At 45.5% G+C, this 20,712-nt stretch overlaps 1 protein-coding gene across 1 annotated transcript in view; it reads right to left on the bottom strand.

Annotated features, from left to right (window-relative positions):
• wdr11 (WD repeat domain 11) overlaps positions 1-15,606 on the bottom strand; it is a 53,238-nt gene extending 37,632 nt beyond the window's left edge. Inside the window, exons 1-9 of the mRNA XM_060072549.1 lie at positions 15,403-15,606; positions 14,080-14,191; positions 13,293-13,446; positions 12,476-12,649; positions 11,946-12,150; positions 5,990-6,155; positions 4,187-4,289; positions 2,319-2,517; positions 1,421-1,521 (exon numbers count right to left, since the gene is read on the bottom strand). Of these exons, the coding sequence (XP_059928532.1) occupies positions 1,421-1,521; positions 2,319-2,517; positions 4,187-4,289; positions 5,990-6,155; positions 11,946-12,150; positions 12,476-12,649; positions 13,293-13,446; positions 14,080-14,191; positions 15,403-15,488 (1,300 nt within the window). The 5' untranslated portion in view covers positions 15,489-15,606. The remainder of the gene's footprint in view (positions 1-1,420; positions 1,522-2,318; positions 2,518-4,186; positions 4,290-5,989; positions 6,156-11,945; positions 12,151-12,475; positions 12,650-13,292; positions 13,447-14,079; positions 14,192-15,402) is intronic.
• Positions 15,607-20,712: the final 5,106 nt, after the last annotated feature.

Genomic DNA, 20,712 nt, shown 5'->3' with positions numbered 1-20,712 from the left:
AAAACAGGAAGATAATGACTACACATTTCAGAAGTGCAATTATCTGCCTTTTTTGGGGTGCATTGCCTGTCTTCTTGCCCCAGAGCACTCTTCTGACTCGCCGTACCTATTGAAGTTATAATTGGTGCGGCTCGGAAGAATCCATTTGTGCTTCTTTTTAGGCAACATAATGGGAATGGGAGCGGATGGCGTGTGGGTGTGACAGGCGTCGCAGCGCAGACGACCGTTGGTAGAAAGCTGAGGGAAACAAACAAGGCAGGCCGTTCTGCGTCCAGCATCGTCGTCGATGATTAGCACTCTCCGGCATGGTGGGGGCATGTGTGATTCTTATTGGTCGGTTCTCTTCTGGCTCGTGGGCGAAAGTGCATTGTGTATGTTCCAAGAAGAACATTCATTAAAAATTGTTATGCCCATCAGCGTACATAAAATGGATGAAGACCTTGCCTAACACACTCCCTCCCTTGCATCTGCTCGTGTTTCTCTTACACAAACGATGACCTGTTCAATGTTGGACCACCCTTATGACCTTATGATGTACATACGAAACTACAACTCTGCCCACACACACACAGGGTGAGGGATGGTGAAAACTGAAAAAAAGTTACATTTGTTCCCTAATCTTTGGCAGGATACAAAGGGGAGCGCAATTGAGGAGAGAAGTTATGGTGGTTGGATCGACCAGGGTATCCACGTCCGTGTTTCAGAAATCTCATTCAAAGTTACAGTGGAGGGCAGACAGGGCCCAGCCTGACAGGGTCGATAACACTTTAGCAATCCCCCAAAGGGAATCCAGGTGCAATAGGCAGAAGCATGGGGGAGATAGGATAACACCTGAAGCATTGGCCCAATCTAACACAAAGAGGGAGGGAGGGGGAGAGGGACCAAAAGAGAGAGAGAGAGAGAGGGAGAGAAAGACCAAAATAGATCCCCAGTGCACACCAGTTCACAGCTGCTTTGACCTGCCTGGAAAAGAACAAAGCAAGGGAGAAAAAGCAAGAAAGAGCGCTTCGAGAGAGAGCAAGAGCAAGAGAGAGCAAGAGCAACAGTGAGAGATTGTGGTCTGTGTGGACCGCAGACAGAAGAACATATACAGAGCCAACCAGGGCAGCAGAGCATTGCAATAGTGTGTTTGTGGTAATGCACACCTCTGCCCTCCCATTGCATCGGCTCCACACAGACACACAGCCTACAGAGAGCATGCTGGGTATCGACTAGTGCCTTCTGCTCAGTCCGTGGCCCTTACAGCCATATACATTAATACGATAGCATCCTATATAATATAGCAGAATATATCTGAATCCAAAGCTCTGGGTTTTCAGAGGAAGAGATGGCGGTCAGGGTGAACGTTCAAACGATAGGATGCAGTGCGTTGACCATATATCGCATTGCTTGTGGTGTGGTGGGCGTTCTGGAGGCCTACTGATCATGGTGTTGAGGGAGAGTTCCTGGATCCTCTTCTGGTTGTTGGCCAGTGGAGCCCCACAGAACGACACCGGGGAGTAGAGGGGGGACAGGCTGGACCTGAGCAGGGGTCAAAGGGCGAGAGGAGAGGAGGAACCACAGTAGAAGGGTTACGTTGTTATGAAGACTGACTTCTATAAACTAAATGATTGAAGTGGCACCCATTGCACTCATGATCATCATCACTGGAAGAAGGAGGGACCCCCCATTCTGCCTTCCTTCTCAAGATTTCTTCCTTGATAATTAAGTTTGTTTTTTTTCTAACACTTTTCTAAATGGGATGTGCGTCGATATATACACGATTTGAAAACCTTTTGGCTCGTAATGTAGGATCATTGGGATGTCGGCTGTATAAATATGAGCCTGCAGGTCAATAGAGCTCAATAGGGCTTTTTTCTTAGCCTGATAATCGTCCTCAATTTCTAAATCCTTTCACTCTCTAATCCTTAAGTGTGAAGACTCTTCGCCTGAGCTGTCTTCTCAGACTGGGGGGTGGGGGTGGGGGGGGATAACGATTCTGCAAGTGATGTTGCTCCCACAAATGTTTTCTGTCAATACAGCTTCCAAAATTAGGATCCATAGCAGCAGAATCCAAACTTTTGTGTTGCGAGGCGCCGTTTTGTTTAATCGCTGAGAACACACTCGTCAGCATATTTATGCTTTCTATGCTTTTGAAGTCCTGCCTTGGCTCAGTGAAAGTTGTCTGAGTGAGTGAGTGAGTGAGTGAGTGAGTGAGTGCGTGAGTGAGTAGAGTGAGTGAGTAGAGTGAGTGAGTGAGTGAGTGAGTGAGTGAGTGAGTGAGTGAGTGAGTGAGTGAGTGAGTGAGTGAGTGAGTGAGTGAGTGAGTGGTCCCGTACCCTGGGTTGGTGGGGACCCGCCCGGTGTGGGCCTTCAGCTCCCACAGCATGACGCGGCCGTCGCTCACCGTCAGCCCGGCGCTGTTCTCGCTCACCGGGCAGATGACCATGCGGTACGGCCGCACCGTCTTGGTGACGCGGATGGCGTCGCACTGGGAGCGCAGGTCGTACACCAGCTCCTGGCTGCTCTGCTCCGGGTCTGGGGGAGGGGGAGGAGGGAGGGGGAGGAGGGGGAGGGGGAGGAGGAGGAGGAGAAGAAGTAGGAGGGGGAGGAGGGGGAGGGGGAGGAGGAGGGGGAGGGAGGAGGGGGAGGGAGGAGGGGGAGAGGGGGGAGGGAGGGGGGGGGAGGGAGGGGGGGGAGAAGAAGGAGGAGGAGGAGGAGGGGGAGGAGGGGGAGGAGGAGGGGGAGGAGGAGGGGGGAGGGGGAGGAGGAAGAGGTGGACGGGGAAGGGAAGGACGACGAGTAGGAGGAAGAAGTAGAAGAGAAGGAGGAGCGGGGGAGGAAGAGAAAGAGGAAGAGGAGGAAGATGAGAAGGATGAGGAGGAAGAGGAAGGGGAAGACGAAGACGAGGCAGAAGAAGAAGAGGAGGAAGAGGAGGAGGTTATTTGGAGAAGGATTTTGCATTGCATAATGGTTATTCCTTTCATTCTTATGCTCCATTGTGATTTTAATTGAATGGGAAATTTTGTTTGCTGTCCGCCAGCGCAGTGGAAATGAACTCGGCCTGACTTCACACTACAAACCGAGGCAGTATGATTATTTCATTTGAGACTGATGTAAATGAAATAATGTACCTATTTCCGACACCTATACTACACGTGTCAGTGAAAGGTATAATGAGAGGATGACAAAGCGCCGCCGTCGTACATGCGGAGGGCATAAGGAAACTAATTTAATTCAGATGGAGAACGCGGGCCATGTGCAATGGGGATAATGGCGGCAGTGGGGGTCTAGAGCCATAGAGAGCCATAGAGCACCGGGGAGAGAGAGAGAGAGAGAGAGAGAGCTACGATTGACTCTCTGCTGACCTCTCACCGAACGCCGAGGATAAAAGGATAAACGGCCGCTGGAGGAAGCTTGGAGGAAGGCTTTCACGCTCCCACAGCCCTGCTCTTCAGCTGGACGGACGGACAGACGGACAGACGGACGCACGCCGACTGGGATCACGGGCTGTGTTAACAGAAGATTCCCCTTAACCTTTGTTACGTTTTGAATCTCGGTGACATTTTACATTTGCGTCACAATGCTTTTAGAGAGTCGTAATGTGCTGGTGACATTAATGGCGGTGCTATTATCCCGCAAACGGGCAGCACACTCAGACAGATGATGCCATGTATAAAAGGGTCCACATAATGTCTAGGGAGGAAAACAAACGTGGCGGTAGGGGAGAACAGAATTCAGTTCTGTGGCGTAGTCGTGTGATGGATGATTATTCATATAAGAATGGGCCGAGGGTGGAATGAGAGACACGGGGGAGTCAATGGGATGTACGTACATAGTGTGCTTGTATCTGTGCTTGGTAGGTGTGTTTAGGTGTGTAGGAGTGAAACTGTGTGTAGGTGAGTGTGTGTGTAGGAGTGTGTGCCTGTCTGTGTGGAGGTGTATGTAGGTGTTTGTGTGTGTGTGTGTGTGTGTGTGTGTGTAAGTGTGTGTAGTTAGTTATATGTGTGTAGTTAACGGTGTAGGTGTGTAAATGTGTATATGTGTGTAGTTATGTGGGTAGGTGCGTGTCTCTGTGGAGGTGTGTGTGTGTGTGTGTGTGTGTGTGTGTGTGTGTGTGTGTGTGTGTGTGTGTGTGTGTGTGTGTGTGTGTGTGTGTGTGTGTGTGTGTGTGTGTGTGTGTGTGTGTGTGTGTGTGCGGTCCTACCCGCTGCCTCATCAGGAGCGGTGGTCGAGCGACAGACACGGAGGGTGATGCAGCCGTTCTCGTGGAGACAGTAGAGGGCATCCCTCTGGGCGCAGGGGATCACCTGAACGCACACACAAACACATGTTACAAGCACTCCGTTTGAAACAACGCAGACACATACTGCCAACGGTTTGGCCTTTTTCGCTTTGATGGCGTTTCATCCGACCGCGTTGGCAGTGATTCCATTCTGGGGTAAGACGTGCCTTTGAAACGCAGACACAAGACACAACGATGAAAAAAAGAAGTCATCTACAATTTGAGTACTTAAGTGATTAGCTCGTACTGTTTTCTTTAAATAGGGATTAGAAGCCCAATTGCATGAGGAATGGCTTCGCTCAAGTTAACAAATCTCACAACCACGCAATAAGCAGCAACAATAAAAACACTAAAACCGTGATGGAGGGTGGGTTTAGAAGACACAAGCCGAGCAGTGCAGCGATGGTGGAGACGGCGGACCGCCGACCGACGTGGTGCACCACAGGCCAATTACACCAGACACACATCGCTACAGCCCACTCTGGAAATATCTGCCCGGTGGCCCTCCATCTCCCCTTGCTCCAGTGACGACACTGTGTACTGTTCTGACGGTGTGGGCGGGTGGGTGCGTGTGCGGGACTGTGTGTATACGCATGCGTCAGCGTGTGTGCGATACAAATCTGAAAAACATGAACACAGACTCCGCTGGACATTTGCAACGACAAACCTCGACGGAGCCAAAGGCCACAGTTTATAAATCAACGCCCGCGGATAGAAACAACTAATTGCGGTCATCAGCAAAAGGGCAGTCAAATGCTAGGACTATTATTACCACGGCCCCCCCTCCTCGGTTTTCCAATTAGCTATCTTCTGAAACAAAGGGACACATGAATAACACTCCCCGACTGACTCGCAGAACTAAAGAGAGCATCAGACACCACATCAGACCGCCCCCGCTGTGGCGGGGGGCTACGACGGGGGGCCATGCTGTGCTGCTGAATCGCAGAGGTTTGACGTTTGGGCTGATAGGACCGGGGTTTGTGTGTGAGGGAATGTTTAAAGACCATTCCCAAGAGTATCATTCAGAGTAGGGGGGGAGCAGGGGGGGGAGCAGGGGGAGAGGGAAGGAGGGGGAGAGGGGGGGGAGGAGGAGAGCGGTGGGGGAGGGTGTATTCGGCTTTCTAGCCAGAGCATCGTTTTAAAAAATAATGACCGACTTGTGGAGAGGAAGGGAGGGGTAAAGGAGTGAAAAAATAAGGGAATTAACTGTTTTAATCGCCCACTGGGTTCAGATGAGGGCAGGGGAGTGTGTGGTGGAAGAGTTGCATTCTGCTGCGGATCCCTTTTCCAAAACCTTTACTTATGATTTATGTAGCTTCTATACACGATAAAGTCAAGTCAAACATTTCCTTGGATTTCAGATTGAAGCTGAACCGGGCCCTTTGTCTCAAACCCAGTCCCAGACCACCAGCTTTTTGACCCAACCGAAAAAGCAAGTGGCAACTCAAACTGCTTTACAATATTGCTCAACATACACCCATTAATGCAAACATTCACACACCGACGGCGGAGTCAACCACGCAGGGCGACAGCCAGCTCGTCGGGAGCAGTTAGGGTGAGGTGTGTTTCTCAGAGACACCTCGACAATCAGCTAGGATCGAACTAGCAACCTTCCGGTTACCAGCCAATCCGCTTGACCTCCTGAGCCACATGCCGCCGATTGTAACAGGAAACAGTTTCTGGTTTTGTGTATGCGTGTGTATGGTTGCGTGCATGACCCCTGACCTGGGTGAAGGGCACACCGGAGCGCTCGATGGCGACCACGCCCACCGTCTGGCTGAGCTCCAGGTCCAGGATGAGGATCTCGCGGGGGTACAGCAGCAGCATGTGGTTCCTCTTGGAGGGCAGGTAGGACAGCTGGAGGCAGTCGTTGAGCGTCACCGCCTCGGCTCTGGGGAGGAGAGACACAACACAGGCCGAGCGTTTGTGTGAGGTGTGTGTGAGGTGTGTGTGTTTACGCGTGTGTGTACGTGTGTGTGTACGTGTGCGTGTACGTGTACGTGTGTGTGTGTCAGACGGCGTATTTGATGACTTCATGGAAAGGTGCGAGTAATCCTGGCTCCCTTACATATTTGTTTATCCCTTCTAGGTGGAAAGTGTGACAACTGATGAGCCTAATGCAGAGAGTGAGGATAGACTGTGATGCAACAAGGCACATATGAGCTGCATGATAAAACACAATATTTGTGTGTGTGTGTGTGTGTGTGTGTGTGTGTGTGTGTGTGTGTGTCGCAACACAGGCACACATGGTGGCAGATGCCGAAAATTGAATCTAGTCTTGTAACTTCGTTCTTTCTTTTTCAGAGCGAGTGAGAGGGAGGACAAAAGGGGGAGAGTGAGCAAGAGCAAGGGGGGGTGAAAAGGAGAGAGCGACCGATGGGAGTGCGAAAGAGGGAGAGGGATGGTGAGAGACGGAGAGAGCTACGCTATTTCAATTCTGGCACCTTTTCCACTGGTTTTGTAATTTTATGATATTACAGAAGAGAGATGCGTTTCTCGTCAAACGTAATATTACTTTTCCAGAAAACACCTCCTGTGGGTTGCCACGCTGACTTTTTTAAACCTTGCGGTGTCCTGCTGTTTAATAAGGTGAATATGCTGCCTTTATTGTTTGGGCTTTTATCCGATTTACCATCGCAAACCCTGAACCAAAAACAAATTGCTGTTCGTTATTAGATCTATCCCAACCCGATTTGGCCGCAAAACAGTCGTATGTATTTATATCAGTGCTTTCACTTATGCCTTTATTACTGCCAGATAGCTTTTCTTAGAAAGCCTGAAGTGAGTTCCATGCTGCAGTAAACATGTCCCAGATCGTGAGGCTAATGAACCGGTTATTGCCGTCGGTGAGGGACGTGAGGAGGGACGTGGTGGTGGAGAGGAAGAAGACAAACGACAGCCCGGCCTTGCCACGAGTGTACGATGACTCCGGCAGGTATTGGAGGCGGGGACCCGAGTCTCAGGGTACCGCTAAAAATGAAACACATGTCCCGCATGGGGCCGCGCTGCCGGCCGGCGCCTTGCAGAATCACATCACGGCTCCTAGCAGGTGTCCTATTGAATTAGCCCCCGATAACAACCGCCACCGCGGGCCAGAGATTATCCCCGGTCTGCGATGCTTCCAGGGTGGAGAACCCCCCCGGGGGCAGTCACCGAGCACTGCGGACATAACTCCTGGCGGAGGTGGTGGTGGCAGAGGGCTGTGATGAAGGGGCGAAGGAGAGGAGGTGGAAGGAGAGGCTGCGGAGCGCAGAAAACAAATCTCACGGCGTCCAGGGAACCTCTCAGCCGTGGCTGAGGAACGCCGCAGGTTATAAAGCAGCAGGAAGCGCCTGGGTTCGTGATAGCGCTGTGCACGTGTATGATATCAGCCAGATAGGAACGCCGGCGTCGCCGTGGAGACGGGGGCAGAGGGCTGCACGCTGGCACAAAGACGCGCCGCCGCCATCGACCGCTCACGCACCGTTATGCATATTTCAGTTGGGGATGCATATTTTATCGAACCCGAAGAGTTGTTTGTTAGACGATTTGGCGATAGGGCTGAAAGGAAACGGCCACGGAATTCTAATGTGTTGTTGTGATGTAGGAGGAGGAAACAATGGTATACCGAAACACTGAGTGTGTATAGTTTGGAGGAGCTGACTTCTATTGTTTTGTAAAAGGGAAGTTTGTGAGTGTGGGCTTTATGTGACTTTGTGTCAATTCCTGAATTTCGGGAATTTAGAATGTGTATTATTTAGATACAGATAGTGATAATTATGAGTCTATGATTAGTCTATGATTGCAGTTTTATGTGTTCACAGTCCCATTAATTTCAATGAATTGTTATAGATCGCATTCAATGATAAAGAACCTTACAACAGGAGTAATCAGTCAGTGCTCTCCATTACTACGGACAACTTCGCTAATTATATTAACGCCGTCGAGAGGTGGAGTTAATATAATACGATTCTACGCCTAATATAATTATTTTCTTCGAGGATCCCTCGAGTGGACAGAGCACTTATAACCAGCTGCTGATAGTGGCAATTGGCAATGCTTAAGCCTGTGTACACGATGTATAGGTTAATAGTAAAAATAAATAATGGAATAAATTTGAGTATAATTTTGTTTATAATTTGAATATTAAAAATAAGACATTTTAATGGGTCTGACAGCTCTAGTGTGTGCGTAGGTGAGGGTTTTATAAAGGGGGTGGCATTTGTGCGTTCTCATTTGTATTAGAAGACGAAAATTTCCCCAAGCAACACATGAATGGATTGTAATTGGCGACAGCATCCTCACGAAAACAAAGATATAACCAGCTTTTCGCTTCTCCCACATGTACGACCACGTGTTTTGTATTCAACAACACCTTTTCCCTGTTTAAACTGAGACATTGCCTTTGCCAGGGCTTTATCTGCGGTGGATAACAAACCAGATAAAGTAAGACATTTTAACACGGGAAAAAAAACTGACTGAGCGCAGCGCAAACATGGTTGCGTGTCACGTAGGAGTGCCATGGAGAAAAATGAAGACACAAATCCCCAGCCCCTACTACAGATTTGGTATTTAACACTCTTAAAAAGGTTTTGCGACTGGAATGGCGCAAGGCATAGCAACTAGGCATGATAAGCAGTAGCCATGACAACACTTATCTCTTGCCAGAGCATTTGGCAAAACCTTTATTTGACTATATATCTACACACACATCTCTTTGGGCTTTCTGGTTAGCTTGTTTTGCTTAGATAAAGCAGACGGCATATTTGATGACTTCATCCTTAGGTGAGATAATCCTGGTTGCCCTAAATGTTTGTTTATCCATTTAAGGTGGAAAGTGTGACAACTGATGAACCTAATGCAGAGAGTGTGGAAAGAGTGTTGTAGTTCGAAGCAGCAAAGCACACATGAGCTGCATGATTAAGCACAATATTTGTGCGTATGCGTGCGTGCTAGCGTGCGTGCGTGCGTGCGTGTGTGAGTGTGTGAGTGTATGTGAGTATGTGTGTGTGTGCGTATTCTGTTTAGTGGTGTTTCAAAACAGACAATCAGTTGGATTGCAGCCCTGGCACCTCCAATCAAGTCCTGTTGAACAAGGCGCCAAGTCTTGATAAAACATGATGTGAGACTTCTGCGTGGACGCAGCGGGCGCCAGACTGGTCGGGGCTGGGTGGGAGTTGTTCATGATACAACACTGCACCCCTAGGGAGTCTAATGACAGCCCATCCAGCACCCCAGCCACAGAGGAGGTTAGAGGGACTGTCACTCACATGAGAGAGAGCGAGAGCGAGAGAGAGAGAGAGAGAGAGAGAGAGAGAGAGAAATAGCAGAGCGGGGAAAAAAAGAAAGGAAAAGGAAGCGAGAGATCCAGTCACACAGAGACCTGAGGAGAAGATACAGAATAAAGACGATAAAGTAAGACAAAAAGGCCGGTTTGTTATTAAGGCTGATTGGCTGAGAGAGTGGAGGGAGGCACAGGGGAGATGTTATAAATAAGGCTGTCTGACAGTCAGGACCGTGTCCCAGGGAGTCTGGCAGCACATCAAACAAGCCTCTGGGCCAGATCCCCTCTCGGCTGTTTCGAAACTAATCAGCTTGCACGTTTTCCAGCCATTAAGGCCGTTAAAGGTGATAAATCTGTCGGCCATTAATCTCGGGTCCTTGCAGTGTGGGAGAACAGATCTTAAATCTGTTGGACCCCGGCGCTGCACGTCTCGCGGCATGTGCTATCGACTGCTTGTAGTCCAGCCCAGCCACTGCAACGAAAGGAACTGTGCCATTCTGCCCACGGACTTCCTTTCTCATTACCGTATGGAAAATCCGCCACATGTCTCACAAGCAACTCTAAAAGCTCAGCTTGGTTTTTTCGTTCGCGGACATGACAATTGACTCCACCGTGAGCACACTCAGCAGTCTCTCTTCAGGCACAAAGAAGCCAGTTTGCTTCAGCGAAGGGTAATGGATCAGGACAATGCACAACCCGGGTCGTGCTCTGCAATGCATCCTACACTGAACACGCTGTACCTAACGTCAGTCTTCCTCTGTCTATCGAACAGTGTTTAGTGATGACTCAATGGGGAGCCCTGCTTCCGCGTACCAGTCTATTCATGGGAGACGGAGAAACAGTCAGGTGAGGGGGTGTGTGGTGTGTGTTGTTCTCAACAGGCAGACGTTACGACAGAATGACCATAAGGAGAATTTGGCTGCGCAATGATCCGCGCAGGATTCCGTCTTCCTGACACGTTTCAGTGTGAGGAGGATTAAATGAGCCCATTCCTTTCCCTCCTCTCTTGGGGATTGAGGCAACAAGCTACATTTTTTCTTCAGGGGCACACGTTGCAGGAATTGAGCAAGGCTACTACGGCAAACTGCACAATAGCTTGAGATTAGGTTTTAAGGAACGAAATTAAATCAAGAGCTGCCGGTAAGAGAAGCCAACTCTCTCTGTTTATGTAACCTCTACAGCTAAAGAAGACTCTCAGCCTTCACAGCCCACTAAGGATGGGTGCTTTCAGTATTTCTCAAGATCAAGTTGACTAGTCACACGTCGTGAATAGTCAAGGCAGATTCAAAATGAAGCTAAAAGATCGGTTTTGTGAACGAGTAGTCTAATAAAGAGAAAAATGCCTGCAAATAACAAGTCCGACAATATATTGTGTGTATTATCAAAGCCATTTGAAATGCCTAATATCATATTTTTTATCACAACATCCAATTTAAATTGAGGCTGCAGACATTCTGTAACAAGAATCATTGCGGTGGGCTCTGCATGGCAGCAGTCGACCGGTTATGACAGATGTAAAAGTTATGAGTTTTTGTTGTGGTTTAAATCTGAATAATCATCAAAAATAAATCATCCCCTGTCAAGACAGTAGAATAATGAATTTGAAGTGGAATAAACCACAACCACATCGTAGTGTATTCTGCTTATACCACAGTTACCAACAATAATCAAATATTAGTTACTTTCATCTTTAGCTTGATGCTCTGTGCATTTTGTTTTTGATGGGATATATTATATAGCGTTTTTCTAACCAGTGGCCACTCAAAGTGCTTTACAATTGTTGCCTAACATTCACCCATTCATAAAATATTCACACCGATGTGTTGTCCAACACACAAGGCGACAGCCAGCTCGTCTGAACTAGTTAGGGTGAGGTGCCTTGCTCAGAGGTGTCTTGCTCAGGGACGTTAGCCAGTCAGCTCAGTTTGCCAGGGTTGACTGGCAAACGGAGGATTGCTAGTTCGATCCCCGGCTCCTCTTAACTAGAGTGTCGAGGTGTCCCTGAGCGAGGCACCTCACCCTAACTGCGTCCGATGAGCTGGCTGTCGCCTTGTGTGTTGGACAACACGTCTGTGTGTGAATGTTTGCATGAGTGAGTGAATGTTAGGCAACAATTGTTAAGTGCTTTGAGTGGCCACTGGTGAGAAAAGCGTTATATTAATGCAGTCCATTAACCACAAACCTTTGTTGCGTTGCCAAGGAAACATCTGGCCGACAGTTGTATTTACCCTATATTTGTAACATGGGAAGTCTAGTGCATTGATTTGAAGAACGGTAAAAAGAGGATCCTGTTATATATGAATAATGAATCATGAGTCATGCACAACACCCACGGAGCATTATTGACCCAAAACCCAAATCAAGTCTGTGTAAAAAACGAGACGCGCCCACAAAGTGGTCGAGTGTAGTAGCTCTTACGTGGGCTTCTCGTTGGTGATGAGGACCTTGACCTTGTTGAGCGCCTTCTTCGCTCCGGTGGGGGCGGGCGCCGTCGGGGCGGGGGCGGGCTTGTTGTGGGCGGGGCTGGCGTGGGGGCTGGCGATGTACACCTTCTTGCCGGTACTTCCTGGAGGCTTGGCGGGCGTGAAGTCGTTGATGAACACGATCCCCTCGCTGGTCAAGACTAGAGGAGAGAGAGAGGGTGAGAGTGAGAGTGAGAGTGAGAGAGAGAAACAGAGACAGAGAGAGAGAAACAGAGAGAAGGACAGAGAGAGTGAGGAGACAGAGAAAGAGAGAGAAGCCGAGAGAAAGACAGAGAGAGACAGAGACAGATAAACAAAATAAAATAATAAAGTTAGAACAAAAAGTCAAAAGAAAGAGGAGGTTATAAAGTTTCAACAGCTGGATCTGAAACAGAATCCTTTTCCATTTGAACTCCGGCTTTCGCAGCCGACGAGTTGAGTTTGCCGAGCGTGGCGCCCGAGGCGGCGAGGAGTGTGGGCACGTACGGGCCATGTTGGAGGGGTCGAAGGGGTCGAATGAGAAGGACAGGATGTTCTCGGCGTAGCTCTTCTTCCACAGCTTGGTGCCCGTGTCTCCGTTCCACAGAACAATGTAATTTGGGGGATGAACGGCCAGCAGGAGGTCACGGGACGCGTCTTGGTTCCACAGCCACTCCAGGTCTGGGGACGCACAAGCGGGGAGGGATTGGGAGGGGGAGGGACGGTGAGGGACGGGGAGGGACGGGGTGGGAAGAGTGATAGAGGAGAGAGAGAAGCTGTTTCTTAAAACGAATAACCAGCACTTTCGGCAGTGTTGCACGATGTGTAAAAGGTAAAAGAACAAACAAACTTATTTAACTCCAAACAATTTGAGCGTTCATTTTTTTTATGACAAACATTTTGCTGAACATCGCCTTTCGTGATTGCGCAATTTAAGCAAAAGTGAAGAACAGACTTGAGTTTCACAAAGGAAAGTGATGGCTCAATGGAGAGGTTCCTCATCATTGCTCTTGCCTATTTTTCTCAAGATTGCAGCATTAGTGTCGATGTCTCAACTTTGCAGGATTCAGCAACTTTTCGTTGCCGTCCAGTATCTTTATTTAGATAGTTTGAAGTATCGTTCCAATGTCATTCCATGTGAGGTGGTTAATGGTTGAACATAGGCCGGATTGGATGCACAACATCCCATCGAAATTTAATGTTTATTGCAATATACAATAAATCAATCACATTTTTAATCATCGAATTAGCAAGTAAATCATACCATTCCGACTGATCCGATTACAACACGTATGATAATCATAATTAAAGCCCCGGTCCATACCTTGGATGGGTTTTGAGTGCTCCTGGATCTCACAGTGGGCCGTGCCACTGACCACGTCCCAGACGATGATTTTCCCCGAGGCGTCTCCCGAGGCCAGCCGGAGGGAGTAGGGCGAGCTCAGGCTGTGGTGGTAGTTCTCCCGGGACCATTTCACCTGCCAAGATACAAACACAGCACTGAGGACACGACCAAGATGCAATGAGTCAAAAAAACTGAAGAAATGGAAGAGACAGAGAGGAAACAGGGGTCTGTACTACTGTCACCTTGTGAGACATCTTCCTTGCAGATTAAAAACAATATCTCAGAAAACACATCAGTTGTTTTTATAACCTCAAGCTGTTTTCAGACTTTTTTTAACCTTTACTGTTGCTTCACTTATTCATGCCAGCCTGTATCTATTTTGCTGGATTCTGGCTAGAAGGAAAATGTTTGTCAGTTCTGCCAAGCTTTATAAGACAAAAGTATGCTCTGGATTGAGAAGGTAATCATTTTAAATTGAGGCTTATTGTTGATAAGCTATTAAAAATGAATAGTACCATTTACATAAACACATACATCCTAGAGTTATCGCAACGGGCCGCAAAAGGATGGGACCTTCATGAACACATGACAATGGGCAGGGGCGTCTAGGATTTCAAGCAAAAAATGTAGAAATTCCAGGAAACAGTGACAGACGCTATTGACATGACTAATGCCTAAATATACATATTTATACCACTCTAATTTGTATGGATGGAGCGTGTCAATGAGAAGCGGGATGACTGATGTGAAACAGTGAGACTCTCACCTTCACCACGGTGGCCTTGTGCCTCTCCAGGACCTGGATGGTCTGCGTGGTTTTGGGATCGATGATGAGGATACTGGAGTGACATCCTTGAGCTATCAACCCCTGCCAGCCCCTGGGGAGCAGATAGACCGACGCACAGGAGACGGCATGGAGATTCAGGATTCAAGAATACAATTCATCCCGTACATACAGGATGTACATTGTACAGTGATGGGGAAGGGGTAACGCTAAAAACCACAAAAACAACAACAGTAACAATATTTAAAATTAAGAAACAACAATGCAAACAGGAAAAAACAACAACACTATTTGCAATAGGGAAAGAATATGAAACGCTGGGCTCAGTTCAGCTTTTAATCCAAAGACGAGAAGGTAAAACTCAGTAAATGGGTGTGGATGGAGGGAGGGACAGTAAAACCGTACTTTCACTGCTGACTGACCAAGGGTGAATGAGGTGTGGGAGAAATGCTAAGGGTGAGGAGTAAATTCAAAGTAATAATCTCATAAACTCAACAGAATCTCCCTGTTCATATACTTTTATTCAAAAATATGTATTTATGAGGCAGGTAAACATTAAAAGCAGATGAAGGCATTATTGGAAAGTGAAAAAAGGAATGAGTGACCATAGTTCAGAGCCAGAGGGGTAAAAGATATGTGATGGAAAGTTGCATGTTAAATGTTGCATGTTCCAAAAATAGGTAAAAGACAAACAAAATAATTATTTGTCATATTATATGACATAAAATACATGAATATGAATAGGGCATCTTTTTTAACCAAGAATCGTAAGGCATATAGCCTTCCTTGACATTTGACACATATCCCAGAAAACCTTTATCGGTTTGTCTTCAATCAAAGGAATTCAATTGAAAGCCCCTGACATCTGGAATACACAGGCCTGACGTCTGCAATTAAAATACATAATCAATCATGTGCCTTTATTTATCTGCATGGGCCTAGTAATCATGTCAATGCATAGGTGTGCATCGACAGATTAAAAAACTACAAATGCATGCTTCGTTATACACTGCTTGCAGCATTAGACCGTCCATCACAGATTTTGATCAGGAATACAATCATGTAGGCGACGAGCTGTCAGGTGACTCAAATGACACGGTGAGCAGCATTGTTCCCTTCACAGGAATACGTCCTTCACTGCTCATCGATCACTACCACTAAACCGTTTCTAGATGCATTTCGAGCACCACACCGTCAGCAGAGAGCGGACACACCAGAACCGATCCAGCAGGGATGTCCATAGCTCAGACAGGTCTCAATGGGCCAGTTAGCCAGCCAGGCTAGGCTAAGGGCTGCTGTACTCACCAGTCCACAGCCGGTTTGTTCTGCAGGTTTAGCGTGCCAGTCAAAGTCCGAGCCGCGAGTTTAATGTTGACGGTGTAAGGAATCATTTTGAGTACTAAACGCTACGGCTACATTCACAAACACCGCAGAGAGGACGTAGCTTGTGTTGGTTTGGTTGTGTCTGAGGGTAAACAGGAAGCACAGCGGTGTGTTTGGTAATAGGCTCCGGCTCAGCGCAACGGTGACACCTGCGAGACGTTCCGCTACACAGAGCTACTAGAGACATTCCTTTAGTTTGTTTGTTTACTTAAATACATATAAACCGTCCACAAGCTTCACTTGATGCTCTTCTTACAATATTCCAAATATTTTTTTATTGATTTTGACCTTTTGTAATTATAAAGTCTTAAAAAAAACAATAGGCTAGATGCTTCTGTAATTACTAGAGTGATGTTGATGGATGAAATTAATTAAAGCATGGAGAGATAATATCTAAATTATGTTAGTGTAGGATCTTAGTGGTGTCTGTCCTTTGACACTGTTGACCATATTGCTAACAGAGCGAAGAACTGTGATTGACTTGATGGTATCCTAAACTGAATCAAGTCTTGCAGACAGAGACAACTGGTGCCAACCATCTGGCCGATGTACGCTAAACCTAAAGTCAAGTAATTGCATATCTTAATGAGATGATCCTCAACATGTATAGCTCTAGAGCTCCACTTAATCGGGGCAGATTGGAGCACAATGTTTAGATGTGCCATAATATCCTGCAGCTTTATAAAGTACAATCTGAAACAATGATCCTTTTTGCCAAGGTATAAATATTCAAAGTTAGTGCTAATCTTAACAGTCTTTTGTGGATAGCTCAAATCTATTTTTGATATCTTAGATTCATTCAGGGAGAATTCTGAAATTCAGTTAAGTCCAGTTAATATAATATCAGCCAAAGCTCAAACAACAAAATATTTTGTCTGTTGTTAGAGTTTGAACAAAAACATGGAAAGCTTGACACTTTCAACCAATTCTTAGATCTCTGCAATGACTTATACCTTGGTAATGAATTTATAAAGAAACACTCCCACTGAAACTGTACTAACTATAAATCGATGAACAAGACAATAGATCTTCCACACAAAGCTGCTTCACCTTCAGGGTTTCAGGGGCTGGTCTGTCCTCAGAGTGAAAATGAAAACAGTCTGAAGCAGTGCCTAGTTATCATGCTAACTCTGCTGGAATAAACTTCCAGGAGATGAGAGTTTTGCTCGAATCCAGGTTAAAAACCTGCAATTCAGCACTTTGCTGAATTTCTAACCTGCTCGTACCTCATAAGCTACAAGTGAACAAGCATGTAGGGTACATTTATTATTCATTGGGCCTACTTTGCCTCTTTAATCTTTGTATTTATTTATATTTTATAAAGCACTATGTTGCCTGTGTGGATTATATAAATCATTAAAAATTATCTTTAGGAATATTCACTATGCTGAGCTGTATTCTTCCAAGATCTAAAACACTATTCCGCTTTAAAAAAAATAATTGTATATATATATTTGGAAAGCACATTAGACCATGGCATACAAAAATAAATCAAACTGAGTGGGTTCTGTTGTTACTACATGTTATTCCATATCACGCCAAGATTACATCTTATTTTACATGTCTCTTAAAAATTATCTTAAAATCATATTATGGTCACGGTTTTCTGAATGTTGCATTTGCACCAAAACAAATGAATTCCACCCACCACATCCATCTTGATTAAAGGGCTCCAACATCATCCGCTACCAGATACTAATGTCATGCACTTTTTCATATCCTTATCAGCAGAACTTGGTGTCAACGCCTTTACGATAGGCGCTGGCATTAAAACATGTTCCGAAATGAAAACCAGATGCATATCTGAATATCTCGATCTGGCTCTAACCTTGATGAATTTGTTTTTGCTTGATAACCATTTGCTTCTCCCAGACTTTGATTTATGTAACATTGCGACCTGCGATGAATCCTGGGTCTTGAATTTGTCAGCCTTATTGAGTAGCCTATTCTTTCTCCCTACCACCTCCACATTCTGCAACAGGCCTCGATATATTGACCTATGAGGACCGAGCTGTCCGTCTGACAGGAATGTCTATATATAAAATGAAAACAATGGGATCTAATCACAGATTGGACAATAAATCATCCAATCAGAGCCTGTATGTAAGCCCGCACTACAGCCTTGGCCCACAATGTGCTAGACATCTTCTTCTCTCTCCACTCTGCCTCTGCACATTGATTAGCAACGCTGCCCAGCAATCATTCACCAATCAGATCCCAGACAGATACTGGGCTGACTGCTGTCCTTCTGAAAGCCCCCAACTCTCTCAACTCACTTCATTTATGATGTTACTGAGACCTTCGCTAACACTTTACAATAACCGTACATTCATTAAGCATTCATTTACATCAATTACGGAAGTTATAATCATTAACTCAGAATTAAATAACAGTAAATGAACAGTTTTCTAATGGTAAAGTATTAAATTGCTAATGGTTTTCATGTTAACTAAGGTAACCCTAACCTTAACCCTATGACAATGCTGCATTTCACTTACTGTAAAGTGTTACAGATCTTTCCAATTATCATTGCATTTGAAAGATTACTTAAAAGCATGCAATAATATAAATATAAATAACCACAAATCACATGACCCTTGGTGGGTCTATACATGCCTCTGTCTGTAGGCCTACAGTGTTTGGCTCACTGTACAATGCACCACTGACTTGATTCATTGCTTCAATCTTCCTGGGGATTCTCCCTCTCACATCATAGCTCCGATGTTTTCTTATGACCGTGGCCATCAAACATCCGTGACATGAATATTAATGATGATGTCTGTGTCACCAGAGTCATCATATGTTAAATCGCCCAGGCTGTTGCGATTACTCCTACAGCAGACTCTCAATGGGAAATTATTATGTAATCTTTGCATATATCATCTGTTAGAGAAAATATTTGAGAATATTTTTCATAAATGCTGTTTTTCATGTATGCGAATGGAATAATAGTAACTTTTGAATTAATAAATGTTCAATGTGATGTAAAATAACGACACCCAGTTATGACACCCAGAAGTAATTTTCGTGGGATCATTCAGATTTCATATTTAATGTTGATCTAATTATTGTTCAAGCTTCACCAAATTCTTGAAGCCCAGATAAATATTTCACAACCTAATTCCTTATTGTCAGTGTAGGCCTACGACTTCCTAGTTTCTACTCGTCAAAATATGAATATGTTTACTATAAATTCTTTATCCTAATTTGCATCAGATTAAAATTATATAATCAATAAGAGCAGCGTTTGTGCTGTGTCATTAAGTACCATGATGTTAACGCAGAATGAGGAATCCAAAAACAAACAAATTATCCCGAATCGAACGCGGTCTCTCTCATTGGATCAAGCATGTGCAGGAAACCTGTTTAAAGATGCACAACTCATCCTGAGTTAAGCTGTCGAATTTGTTTTTGTGGATCAATCGACCTATGGAGGCAAGGAGAGAGCAGGGAGAGAGGAGAGAGGAGAGAGAGACGACATATCCTTCCCTCGGTCACATTTATCCTTGATTCATCCACAACAATGACGAAGTGCGCTCATGAGCCTGTCAGGCGCCGTGATCACTCTGCTAGCTATATCACCACCTAGCCCCACTTAATGGCTTATTCGTTTATCATAAAAGACAGGGTGACAGATGGTGACACATGAAAAGTCATATCAAGGAAAATAGGACTCTCCCGGGGGGCATATGAACAACACACACAGCAGGAAATGGACGATTTTTTGATAAATTCAGATGAGAATAATGTTCCATAGAACGGCTTAATAGCCTTGGTAGCCTTCTACGAAACATTAAGTTAATAGAACAATAGAGCTGCTAAACGGGTCAGGGGAAAGGAGCTAAGAGGCATGGCGATGAAGTTTGCACCATGGGATTTCCATGTTCAATTCTGATTCAAATCTTGATTTTCTTATGGCAAAATATATTTTTGGAAAATCATGCAAAACGTTCCATGGTACATTTGGCTAACATTGATGTATATATTTCTATTTTTGAGTATTTATTTGAAGGGTTGCTCATACTTTCCATTTTTTGTACTACTGCTAATGTTTAGTTTAACGTGTATTACTTGAAAGCATTAAAATGAACAGAAAAAACAAGATGGAGTAAAGCAGTTTTCACAAAAGAAGACAAGACGAGGCCTGACCAGATTATCTTCATGATGGTCCCTTCAAACCATGGGTGAAGCACTCTCTAATGATTACTAACAACATTATGGATCTAATTTAGAAGAAATTAGATCCCTTTTCTTCTGGAGTTAAGTCTGCAGCTCTCTCTCTCTCTCTCTCTCTCTCTCTCTCTCTCTCTCTCTCTCTCTCTCTCTCTCTCTCTCTCTCTCTCTCTCTCTCTCTCCCTCTCTCTCCGTGTATGTATGTGTGTGTGTGTGTGTGTGTGTGTGTGTGTGTGTGTGTGTGTGTGTGTGTGTGTGTGTGTGTGTGTGTGTGTGTGTGTGCGTGTGTGTGTGTGTGTGTGTGTGTGTGTGTGTGTGTGTGTGTGTGTGTGTGTGTGTGTGTGTGCCAATCAGTGCATCATCTAAGAAAAGCACTCACTTATCACCCCTATACAAATTAAAACCATCCCATTGCGTATGCTTGCAAGACACAATATGGCAGTACATCGTTAATGGAGCGGAGCCTTTGCTTATAACAGTGATTCTTTTAATTGTTATTATGGGATGTGCTGGTTGTTCGGAACTCGGAAGCCAAAGACAATTCCGTATTACTATTATTTTGCTGATGTTAAATTGTTAAAATCCAATTTTAAGCTTGGTCCGTCAAATGGTAGCTAATTTGGCTCCTCTGAACGCTAATGCGACCTCCTTGATGCGGATCGCTTGCTATCGGAGCAGCAAATCGGCCCCCATTCCGGGCCCACACCAGATGGAGACCGCTGCAAGGCTAATTACAGTTTTTTTCAATTGCTTGAACACGTTTTGCAAAATTTGGCTCATTGTGTCAAAACTCAACACACAAGCAAATAAGACAACAACACTGGGAAATAAACCATTCACATCTATGTCAAATTGAAACTCGGCAATCGAAACCTAACAATTCTTTGTAAAAATGGCACTCTGATGTCAAAATGAAACACACTTGCATCATATGAATACACTTTCAGATCAGCAGCAACACATTGGTCTACTTTATATAAAACACTGCAGTCTTTCATGTTCACTGTTTTTATTCAGCACCACAGAGGGCACGTTTTCACCACAACCAAAAGAAATACT

This window comes from Gadus macrocephalus, chromosome 15 (assembly GCF_031168955.1).
Source record: "Gadus macrocephalus chromosome 15, ASM3116895v1".
NCBI classification, from domain to species: domain Eukaryota; kingdom Metazoa; phylum Chordata; class Actinopteri; order Gadiformes; family Gadidae; genus Gadus; species Gadus macrocephalus.
This window is presented reverse-complemented; position numbering and strand designations above follow the sequence as displayed.